This window comes from Porites lutea, chromosome 7 (assembly GCF_958299795.1).
Source record: "Porites lutea chromosome 7, jaPorLute2.1, whole genome shotgun sequence".
In the NCBI taxonomy this organism is placed as follows: Eukaryota; Metazoa; Cnidaria; class Anthozoa; order Scleractinia; family Poritidae; genus Porites; species Porites lutea.
This window is the reverse complement of record NC_133207.1, coordinates 12,203,503-12,214,834: the sequence shown is the minus strand read 5'-3', so window position 1 is coordinate 12,214,834 and position 11,332 is coordinate 12,203,503. Positions and strand designations below refer to the sequence as shown.

The following is an 11,332-nucleotide window of genomic DNA, read 5'->3' as shown; positions in this document are numbered from 1 at the left end:
AGCTCAGCTGGTCAGCGGAGAGTAATATGAGGAATAACTGTGGTATGTAAGCTTTCTTCTTCAATATGGCTGATGGAAAAGAAGTTGCATCTCCCCGAATCTTCGTCTTGAGTGGAAAACGAAAATCGGGAAAAGATTTTATTGCAGGCAAACTAAAATACGCCTTTGGTTGTGACAAATGTAATATTATCAGACTCTCCGGTCCTTTGAAACGTGAATATGCGAAACAAAACGGACTGGATTTTGATCGACTGATGGATTCTACGACTTACAAGGAACTATACCGTCAGAAAATGATTGGATGGGGAGAGGAGAAAAGAAACACTGACTCATATTACTTTTGCAGATTAGCAGTAGAAATGATTCTCGCTGAAAATTGTGGCGAAACTCTTTCTCTTCCCAAACCAGTGTGGATAATATCTGACGCACGGAGAAAAACCGATGTACGTTACTTCAAAGAAAATTACGACAAAGTTGTAAGTGTGCGGATAAATGCTTCAGAGGAGACAAGAAGATCAAGAGGTTGGGTATTTACACCCGGTGTGGATGACGCTGAGTCTGAATGTGGACTTGATAATGAGATATTTGATGTTGTGATTCAAAATGATGGCGATGAACAGCAACTGGAAAAAAATCTTAACTATCTAAGAACCTATGCTTGTTCTTCCTAACTTAATAGTGTCTTAAAAATGACCGTAATTGTGAATAGCAACTAACTGACAGATGACCAATGGTTGACTAGCAGACCAACTGTTGGCCAACAGTCAACCACCAGTTGGTCAACTGTTGGCCAACTGTCAGTCGGTCGACTGTCTACCGAGTTTTCTCACAACGCACATTTTTTAGACTGTCAGTGACCCTTTGGTAAGTTGCTTCATTCAAAACTTGATAAAACTTGTGTATTTCTCACCATAATCATTTTGAGCACAGAATTGAAATATAGCCAAAAAACATTACACTAATACTGATTCATAATCTCCTGGCGTTTTGACACTATATATATTTAACAATTCTTTGTGCAGAGTTAGGGTAGCATCCCTAATGCAGATGTAGGTAAGGTGTCAGTAATAATGTCGGTAATGTCTCGGTTAACTGTCAGGCAACAGTTGGCGGACATTTGGCTGAAAGTTGACGTAGGGGAGTTATTATTATATTCTTCACAATTACCAAAATTACAACAAAAAGTAGCAGTTTGGGAAAATTTTGTATACATGTTATAGAATTTATGAGAAAAGGTACCAGTGATTGTGGTTTCTGTATGGAAGGCTTTGTTTATCCTTTGCCTCTCCAGGGAAAAGACAAAGCGTACAGCATTAGTAAATACAAGTTGAATGTCTTGGGGGCTGATCTCCATTTATGGGGCTAATAATATTGACTTTATCATTAAGGTCTCAGCGACTAAAAAAATAAGAACCTAAGTAACTAGGGCTAAATGATCAGAGGGCTAAATAAAATGGTTTCCTCTCATGGCAGTTAATACTTTATGAATGGTTAAAAAATCTAAACAAAGTACTAAAATTTATCTCCCAGGCAGTTTGCAGTTTTGTTGCAGTTGTTGATTTTTCTAAAATGCTCATTGGGCACAACAGAAGTTCAGTATTGCATGTATTATGCCATGACACAAGAGGACCTAACGATTTCCAGTCAGGGAAAATTTCCTCCCGTTCTGAGCATCCAAGTAGGAGATATTGCCAATCAATCATAATTTCTTAAAAAGTGGGGGAGGGGGGAGGCTGAAAATAAAATTGGACATTCCATCCCCCCCCCCCCCAATAAGCAATAAAAGACGGCTTCCATCTTTTTTTGTAAGACGCCGACAACATCATTATTGTCCAGGCGTTCGGATAATGGAGTACTGGGAACGGGCTACAAACATTTTGGACCAATACTATCTTAAATGGCGCCAACAACAAAAACTATATAGGATAGCCTTCCATAGTCCGGTGGGGGAGGGAGGGAGTGCAGATTAAAAAATGAAACGTCCTAATCCAACCGGCTAAGTATGTTGTTTGGTTTTAAACTGTCAAACAACTAGACGTTTACTTGAACTTTCCAAAAATAGTTGATATTCTACAAAAGTTGGGGGGGGGCTCTGCCCCTTCACAATAAAAAGTGGGGTGAGCTGAAGCCCCCCCACTTCCACCGCCTATACAGTAATCCGAAAAATGCAATCATTTACAGTGGTATATTTAGCGTCTGAAACAGACTGTATGTTCCGTTTGACTAACAGTGGTTACTCAGAACTAGCATTGACTCTTGTTTGTTCCCAAAAGCTACCATCTCCCTCTAGCTTTTCAAAAATGGGTCTGGGGAAGACAAACAGATCTGATCATATAATGTCAGAAATTTGTAGCAGCCCGCATGATTATTATCTCACCTGAAACTAGAATGATTGTCTGACTTGAGGAAAACAGTGTCAAGAAATAACTCAGGATAAGTTAGTAAAGTGTACTGGCTTTAGTCTATCATATCCAGAACGGGTATCCTTCTAACAGATAATTCTTAGTCAGTTCTTTCCATGAAAATGAAACTAAATATTCAACTTAAAAACAGATTCTATCATTGGAAACAATCTTGTGACTGCTGATAAAAGTATTAATTTTTTAGCCCCATCAAATTCAACAACTCACTGGTCAAGGTTAAAAGATTACACCCCCTCAAAAAAAGTACTTTATTTGAGTGTCAATGTATTTAGCACAAACGTACTAATTGAGGACACTAGTTTCATGCCTCCTTCTGGAGATGGGACTGACATTGTAGGTAGTCATCCAAGCCACATGAAAGTCTAGCTATCCGTAGGGCTAAGAAAGTACCCGCATTGGTCCCGCCCCACGACCTCTCGCTTTGTAGTCAAGCACTCTATTGACTGAGCTAATCTTGTTAGTAAAGTTAGAAAAGTCAGCTACTCAGCATTGCCAGTCTGTTGTAAACTCTGCTTTATTGGTATACTTAGTAGTTCCATAGGAAAATGTTAATTGATAAACTACAGTGAAACCTGTATTAAGGGGAGACCCTCTATTAAGCGGACAGTAGCCGAAGTCCCGAAATTTATTTCCCTTATTTACTTTAAATAAAACCTTTATTAAGTGGACACCTCTATTAAGTGGACGCGGACACCTAAAAAGTACCTGAAATGGTCATTTCTATTGTTTCCAACCTGTATTAAATGCACACTTGTAATAATTGAATTCCACCACCCAACACGCCAGACACCAGAAATGTGAAAGATTGCCACCAACAAATTTTTCAATTTTTAAATCAAAAAAACGTGACTTGATGAACTTATTTGATTAGTTTCATAGTACAGTATTGTTTTCTATTTCATTTTGTTTGTATAGAGCTTGTTTCACTCATCTGATTTCTTCAAATTTGAGTTGCAATCTATGTTTATGGTACTTTTATTGGTCCACTTAAATAAAGAAATTAATGCAATTGATATCGTCATAGTCTCTGGGAGTACTGCTAAACATTTCCACTGTTCATTTGAATGGCATTTGACACCTCATATGACGTTATCTATTGAAACCTGTATTAGTCGAACACCCTGTATTAAGCGGACACTACAGCAATCCCCGAGGGTGTCTGCTTCATAAAGGTTTCACTGTGGTCACTCTCTTGGAAACCTTTCTACTATATTAAATATAGGAGAAAGCTAAAAAAATAGCCCACAATTAATTATTAGAATAGAGATTTCTTGCTTGCTTATTGTTGTTCGTTGTTTGATTTTTTGTTTGTTTGATATTTTTTCAAACAGTTCTTTCTAGTCCAACCAAAGCTGCACTAATTTCCCACAGTTTCTTGGCAATACCATCATCTTTTGCTTGTTCAGCTGGATCCTTAGATTTGCAGTCACTGTAATACATTCCAGACTCAATGTCATCAGCTACTGCACAATGAATTGTGGTCTGAGCACCTTGACGGGGGGTCTTGAAAACCAGCCACACAATTGGTGCAAGAGAAAACCTGGCTAAATAGGACTTTGACAAGGCCAAGTGCCGACCTAATTCTGTTTTCACAACACCGGGATGGACAGCAGTAACTGTAACGTCAGTGCTGTCCAATTTTTTACTCAGTTCCCGAGTAAACAGCACATTAGCGAGTTTGCTCTGGGCATAGGCAGGGCCTGGGCTATACTCCCTTTTGCTTTGCAAATCATCAAAGCAAATTTTACCTCTAGTGTGGGCCAAGGAACTGACATTGATGATACGACTTGGCTGTGATTTCTGCAGCTTATCTAGGAGGAGATTTGTGAGAAGAAAGTGGCCCAGATGGTTGACACCTAACTGCATTTCGAAGCCGTCTTCAGTTGTCCCGTAGGGGCATCTCATGATTCCTGCATTATTTACAAGAATGTCTAATCTTTCTTCACTTTCATTGATTTCAGCAGCAAATTTCCTCACTGACCTCAACGAAGCCAGGTCAAGTTCTTTTACGATGACTTTGCTGTTTCCGGTCTTGTTCTGTATATCCTTGGCCGCTACGTCAGCTTTCGATATATTTCTGCAAGCCAAAATTACTCGGGCACCCCTGCCTGCAAGATCCAAAGCTGTTTCTCGTCCGATTCCTGTGTTTGCTCCGGTCACGATTACTTTCTTACCTTCTAGTTTCGCTTTGCAGTTGCATACCCCACCACCAAAGTAGTTTCTTAGCAAGAAAATTCCCCCACTTAAAGCAGCTAAAGTGGACAGAGGGCCAGCCACCCTCCATATCTTTTCCGGGGTCGCCATATGTCATATGTAGAATATTTGCCAATGGCTGTTGCCCGCTGACAAAAAGATGCGTAATCTCAAGAAATACTGTAGGTCCGCAAACTGTCAGCAAATTGCACTGAACCTGCCAGTCAGTAATCACTTTTTTCGAGGCTTTTTTAAAATTGAAATTTCGTAAAGAATTTTTATAGTCTTTATAGGCCCGAGGCTCATCGCACTGCATTACATTTGTAATTCTAAAAGCCAAGAGTCAATGAACCAGCAGTCCGCTACATAGCCATGTTTAGTGTCGTCACGCAACGCTTTGCGTGACGACACTAAAAACGACTGTGCAGCTGACTATAAACCAGCTAGAGACAAACAACTGGAATTCTTTTCACGGGCAGGCTATATGGAGGTTCAAGGAAAGTAACTTCATAGCTGTCTCCAGGCTGAATGCTAATGAGCGAGAACAATATAAAGGTTTTGGCTCATTAATTTATAACTCAGAGTAATCGGAGCTTAGGAGAGTGCGTTCCATATGTTTGTTGAGGCGGAAGAGTGGTAGCGATGTAGATAAATATGATTATGGCATATTTTGAACGTAAGGGTTGCGTACAGCGAAACCTCTATTTAAACTGTGTATCATTTTAAGAACGTTTTCAAAAGATATCGTATGGCTCGGTCAGGCCCGTAACCAGCATTTTATGTGGGGGGGGGGGGGGGGGGGTGCTAACGAGGCCAAAGTGGACCAAATTACCGAAATGTATTTTTTATTTTCTGATCCGTTTATTTAGGAAAGTAGCAATACATGAGAAATTGTAACGGCAAAGTATACACGGTAGGAACTGAATATTACATTTGTCGAATATTGTCATGACATCAGGAAATGACGATAAGAGACCAAGAGAAACATAAAATGTATTTTCCCTCTTTGTGTCTCGAAAACTTTTATTTTGATTGTTTGGGATGCCTGTGGATTGCTGCTTTAGATTAACCCTCCCAGTCCCTCTCCGAATTGGCACTGGCTTTTTATTAAGCGAGTTTGTTTCATATCGAGGAACAGCCACTAAACCTCAGAGCATAATAATGGGATCAAGACAGGTGGACATTGCGAAAAGTATGATTTACCCTCATCTCGCTGTAAAACTGTAGTCACCTGAGAAAGATCTGCAGTCGTGGTTTCAGCTGGGCTATCATCGCAGACTGCACTGTTATTGTCAGCGTCTGATGGCTCTTGACGGGGTACTTTACTGACCCATGTATCGAGAGACTGGGAAGATTTAGCTGCAGCCTTCCTCTTTCTATTTTCCTATTCTCTCCTACCCGTAACGTTTTACACAAAAAACTAATTTTGCATCTTCGGGCGTTCATGCGCTCGTACAAATAGAGAATACTACCCGACGCGTTATCTGGTTAGCGGACGTGTCTGACAAAAAACGTGAGATCGCTTCTGGCTTTTGTCACTGGCTCGCTCGTCGTAAGGGACGTACCATTAGAAAACTTATGGGGGGGGGGGGGGGCGGGCGAAGTACCAAAAAAATATTCGCGCAACGGAAAATTAAAGGAAAAAAATTCGTGCACGCCAATTAATCCTAAAAAATATTCATGCCACGACCTAAAAAATAATCATACAAACAATTTGATGACGAAAAAAAATTCCTGCGGCTCGAAAATTCCCCTCCCCCCCATAACTTTTCTAATGGTCCGTCCCTAAACTCCCGTGAAAAGCGTGCGCACGTTAATTTCATTATTCATTTAGATAAGCTCGGACATCTGTGCGCTCATTGAAATGTTCTGAATGGTTCGGGCTACTAAAGTGGAGCTGGTTTTATTTTCCCAGTGAATACACTACTGCTTTTTCCATTCTTTGATTTTGTGTAAATATCACTGTTAAGTTTGAAACTTCAGTTTAACCGACTGCACTCCTGCACTCCTTGCACCCCCCCTGGTTACGGGCCTGCTCGGTGTCAAGTGCTTTTAATCGTAGGAGACATTGGCCAGCGTCGGACGTGTAAATGGAACATTTTTTACTGGCGCGAGTTACAGGGCGCAGTTTCTCATAGGCCGATTAGTTCTTAACCCGGGATTCTTTTTCTTTCTTCAAAAACATTTCTTCGGATAACTTTCTCTGTTATTTTCAACAGCATCCAATCATCAACTTGTTGACAAAATGAATTACATTGAATTTACTGGTTTAAAAGCTTTCACATCTGAATTCAAACCTCGCACTAACCCTATCAAAGCCTTCAATGGAACGTGTGCGCGGCTCACGTCAATAACTTTTCCAGTAATTTGGTCGAGCGTGTTGATTTCAGTGACTCGAGAGTGGCGCTACTATGGGCTGATTTATAAGTTTTTCCTAATAAATAACATTAAGAGTTAAAGTGTTCGTTTGTCCGGTGCCGAAAATATCACAAGTCATGGTCAAATGGCGCCGCCGAGCTGCACATCTCGGTAGATTTACTTTGTGGCACAACGGCTACCGAGTTACACAACTCGTAAATTTACTTTGTGACAAAACGGCCGCCGACCTACACAACTCGGTAATTTAATTTGTGGCATAATGGCAACCAAACTAAACCCGGCTTGATGCATGCACCAGTAGTTGCAGACATTTTCCAAAGACAGTGACGAACCATGCTGAAAAATATTAAGGCTTAATCCAAAGTAAAATTTAACAGCAAACTCCTGAAAGATGAACGCTTTGGACGATTCAGCAATCACAGATCGATGTACGCTTTACGAAGATTCAGCAAACTTTTTAAAAGATGAACGCTTTACGAAGAACATCAGACCTCAGCAAACCTTTGAACGATGAACGCCGAGGACACGAGAATCACCACATGAGTTAGCGCGTCAAAGCGAGGCAAAACTTAAGCAAGCGCCCCAAAGCGAGGCAAATGTGTGTCGACGACGAACGAAAATTAATTGCACAGGTCACCCAATAATGCTCAGAACACCCAACACAAATTAGGGGTTGCGTTCTCCTACCTCGAACGCAATTAGGTTCGTCACTATACTGTGGCAGGCTATTAGAAGTTTTCAAGATCTGTGTACATTAATACTATCTTGGAGCCTGAAATTGGCTGGTTCCGCTCATGCTCCGTATGGCCTGGGTCTTACAGAGATAGGACCAATCGACACCACGGACAAAGTCGTCCTAGGATTTTGGACTAAATCCACCAATCAGGCGTAGCCAGCCATTTTTTTAATTCCCCTTTTATTTAGCCCAATTTGTTGGAGTCCTAAAGGGGCGGAGACGGAGAGGGGGCAGTGAGGACATAAAAGCAGGACAAGATGACATACGCTTTGACGTAGCGGCAGCTCCTTTTCACCTTTTCATTAGCAGTGAGTTATCAACGAACGGGCTCTAGAAGTTCTGAAGAAGTGAGGGGGGGTTGAGGACAGTAGCGGAACAAATTTAAGCTGACTCAAGTAATTTAGCAGTGAGTTTTAACAAAGGGCAGGAATATATGACTGAGTTTAGACTAGAATCTTTTTTATAGAAAACCTGTATTACCATCATCTCTCAAGGTCAACTGATAGAGACGTGAGTATCACTCTCCATGTCTGGCTTGGGCACTACGTGGGATCAGCCATTCTTTCAGTATCGTAGACTGCGAGCAGTACCTCTTCTGCTCCATAAAGTTTGTGATCGGGCGTGATGCACAGATTTTCAAGAAGACTCGTACTAGGTTTTCACCCTTATCAGAGTGCAGAATCATCTCTCTAGAGTCGAAGTGAACACTGGCATGGTGAGGAGAAAAATGAGCAAAGTGGCGAGGGCTCTTTCACACGTTCAGCTATTTCGCTCATGCAAGTTGTCTGAGGAAGAATAAGGTGGTGATATTGCCATTTAAATGAAACCTTTTAGGTGAAGAAATACGATTCTACTTACTCTGAAATTTTAGTTGAAACAACTGAAATAGACTGCAGATCAAGAGTGAGGCTAGTTTCAAAAAAGAGTTTTAAAAGTAAAGAAAACTAATACGAAGAACCGTTCAGATGGATTGGTTTCCTCGAAGTATAGCTTTTTAATAACATTGTCAGGGTATGAAATTAACTATTCTTTTGTAAGAGCCGCTTGGCTTCATCATATTTCAAAGTGGTGGCCAAAGGAAACTATACCGGAGGAAAAAAAGGTTAAATAGATGTTTTTTTTTAAGCTGAGATTCTTCAAAACTAGGAATTTTTAACCTAAATTATTCAGGCTGAATGATTCAAGCAGGTAATCCGGTAACGTAAACAAAGGGGACCCCTCAACGTATCTACTTGCATTGAAAAACCTAGATGGCGTTGAGCAGCAGATTTAGATTTCCTAGTGAATAATGAGCCAATTTTGCATGCCCATCACAACGATAGACATTGTTTGCCTGTATTAGGTAAAATTTCACGCCGTGTTAACAAGCGATTACATCCATGAGCTTATTTTAACCCAGATTTTTGTTAAGCTTTGTGCTAATGGCTTAAAGGCAGCTACGTCCCTGCTGGCTTGCGGATTGAAATTTTATTAAAAGATGTTCAAAATTCGTTACCAGAGCTTGCATAATGATAGTAAAGCGATGTCTTTCGGTATTAGCCTGCATTTCGGCCTCGAGCCAAACCTCCGAGAGAGCGTGACGAGGTGGCGACTAGAGGAGAAATCTGCAATTCAGGCTATTTTGGAATATAATAAAATTGTCAGTTGTACTTTGAGCCCTGATTGAAATTTTAATATTTAAATTTCAATAATGCTGAAGCAAATCGCCCAAACAATAAATAAATCAATATACTAAAAAAATTCTACTGATATTATTGCTCCCTTACGTACGAAGATAGCTGAAGATCCGATTACCTTTATCGACTTAGTATTATTACTCGGCCAGGGTCCACCAGAAAACGGGAGTCTAATATCCCAGCGTTAATCATATATGATACACAAAATTTCTGTAACAGGGCTTGAAATCAGTTCTTCATAAATTAGTAGTAACTCTGTAAAAGTGAGATATTCCGAGTTGTTCTTCCTTGATAGTTTGTTTTACATTACAGTCTAAGGAATCATTACCAACCAAAGTTTCTTTCGCAGCATTTTCAACATCTAAGCTGGAATTTAGTGTGTCTGCCAGAAGAGGGTTTGATGAAGTGTTCGGTTTTTGGTTCGTTTTGTTGATGATGCATCCATTGGCCTCTGAATCAGGTTCCTGTCTGAGCTCTCCAGGGAAAGTATCGCTTGAATATGAATCCCATGTGGGAGGGACACTGACAAATTTCCGCGCCGTTTTGAAAGACAAAACTCTTATAGTCTTTCTGAAGTTTACCATTCTCAGCGCATATATAAACGGGTTCACGGAACTGGGAAATAAGATCGATATGAACTGAAAATCTCTGATAACATGAAATGTATTGCAGCTGCAAGTTGTGCTGAAATTTAACACATAGCTAAAGCACAAAGGTGGCAAAGTTAAAACGACAAAGGAGCAAAGAAAAACTAGAAATGTTTTCGTAACTTTCTCATCGCGTTTGATTAATCTGATTTTCATCTTGTCGCTGTCAGTAAGAGAATGAAGTAGTTTTCGCTGAGAGCGTAGACTACATGAAATCATATGATGGACAAATACTAAAACGATTAAAGTAAAAAGAATGGTGCTATTCGCAAACACAAAGGTGTATATTATGAAATCTATATACAGGTAAGCAGAAGGGCCCACAGTTGAAATTAACCAAACGACTAAAGATATTTTCTTCACTCGCGAGGACGTCAACCTTGAGCGATATTTTAACGGAGACGTGACGCAGATGTAGCGATCTAAACTCAAAACAGCGATTCCCACTACAGACGCAGTACAAGAAATGAAGAAAAGAAGATGTAAAATCTTAATCAAGGCAACTGAAAACGAACCCAATCCCTCTATGATGTGGTATACTATGGACAGAGGAAGCACTCCAACACCCACCACAAGGTCTGCCACTGAAATGTTTAACAAGAAGAGATTGAAGGGTGTTCTCAAACTTTTGCACGGATCTTTACAAACAGCAACACAAATAAGGAGGTTCCCTGGCACTGTTATTAACATTAGAATCGAAGACACCGCAGCGGTGGTAAAGGAAAGTGTGCTTGGGGCTGTTGAATTTCGGCATTGTAAAGGGCCTCCAAACACCATTGTACTGATTTGGGCAGATTGTATGTAAACACACACACTAGAATTATCAAGTGCGTTTCGACGAAGTGATGATGATGATGAAGAAGAAAATTTTGCTCACTTGTAGTAATGAGTTGTGCTGTAACACTAACCGGAGTTCAAAATAATGTAAATGTAGTGCGTTGGTAAAATGACCGGTTGGAAGCAATTATTCTCGAAAATAAATTAAATAAATCCCATCAGATCCCATAGCCTTCGGGGGGTTTTCTAGATATTATCTTCCCTCAATGATGTCATACTAAGAGGGTAGTGATCAGTTCGGTAAAAGCTGCTTTCCAATTAGAAATTAAAATTATACAATTCAAAACCTCTGCTGTGTTTCAATTCAGATTTGAAAGTTTACTCGTTGATGACAAACGGATACATGCCGACAACTTTTCTTTCAATTTTATCGCCTTGAAATGTCATGCCAAGACAAATGAATTAAGTGTGTTCGCATGCATTTGTTTTATTGCATTTGAG

General features: G+C 40.2%; 3 protein-coding genes across 3 annotated transcripts; 1 reads left to right on the top strand and 2 right to left on the bottom strand.

Annotated features, from left to right (window-relative positions):
* The first annotated feature begins 60 nt into the window (after window positions 1–60).
* On the top strand, window positions 61–1,705 carry LOC140943390 (phosphomevalonate kinase-like). Its single transcript, XM_073392469.1, has 2 exons — window positions 61–1,361; window positions 1,412–1,705. The coding sequence occupies exon 1, from the start codon at window positions 66–68 to the stop codon at window positions 669–671; it is 606 nt and encodes a 201-aa protein (XP_073248570.1). The 5' UTR covers window positions 61–65; the 3' UTR covers window positions 672–1,361; window positions 1,412–1,705.
* A 952-nt stretch (window positions 1,706–2,657) lies between these two features.
* Window positions 2,658–4,731, bottom strand: LOC140942995 (retinol dehydrogenase 13-like). The gene has a single exon (XM_073392021.1). The coding sequence runs from the start codon at window positions 4,725–4,727 to the stop codon at window positions 3,747–3,749; it is 981 nt and encodes a 326-aa protein (XP_073248122.1). The 5' UTR covers window positions 4,728–4,731; the 3' UTR covers window positions 2,658–3,746.
* A 4,712-nt stretch (window positions 4,732–9,443) lies between these two features.
* Window positions 9,444–11,082, bottom strand: LOC140943989 (5-hydroxytryptamine receptor 7-like). Its single transcript, XM_073393097.1, has one exon. The coding sequence runs from the start codon at window positions 10,829–10,831 to the stop codon at window positions 9,644–9,646; it is 1,188 nt and encodes a 395-aa protein (XP_073249198.1). The 5' UTR covers window positions 10,832–11,082; the 3' UTR covers window positions 9,444–9,643.
* Window positions 11,083–11,332: the final 250 nt, after the last annotated feature.

Excerpts from the sequence above, each read along its gene's own strand:
- LOC140943390 (XM_073392469.1), top strand. The coding sequence starts at position 66 with ATGGCTGATGGAAAAGAAGTTGCATCTCCCCGAATCTTCGTCTTGAGT.
- LOC140942995 (XM_073392021.1), bottom strand. The coding sequence starts at position 4,727 with ATGGCGACCCCGGAAAAGATATGGAGGGTGGCTGGCCCTCTGTCCACT.
- LOC140943989 (XM_073393097.1), bottom strand. The coding sequence starts at position 10,831 with ATGGTGTTTGGAGGCCCTTTACAATGCCGAAATTCAACAGCCCCAAGC.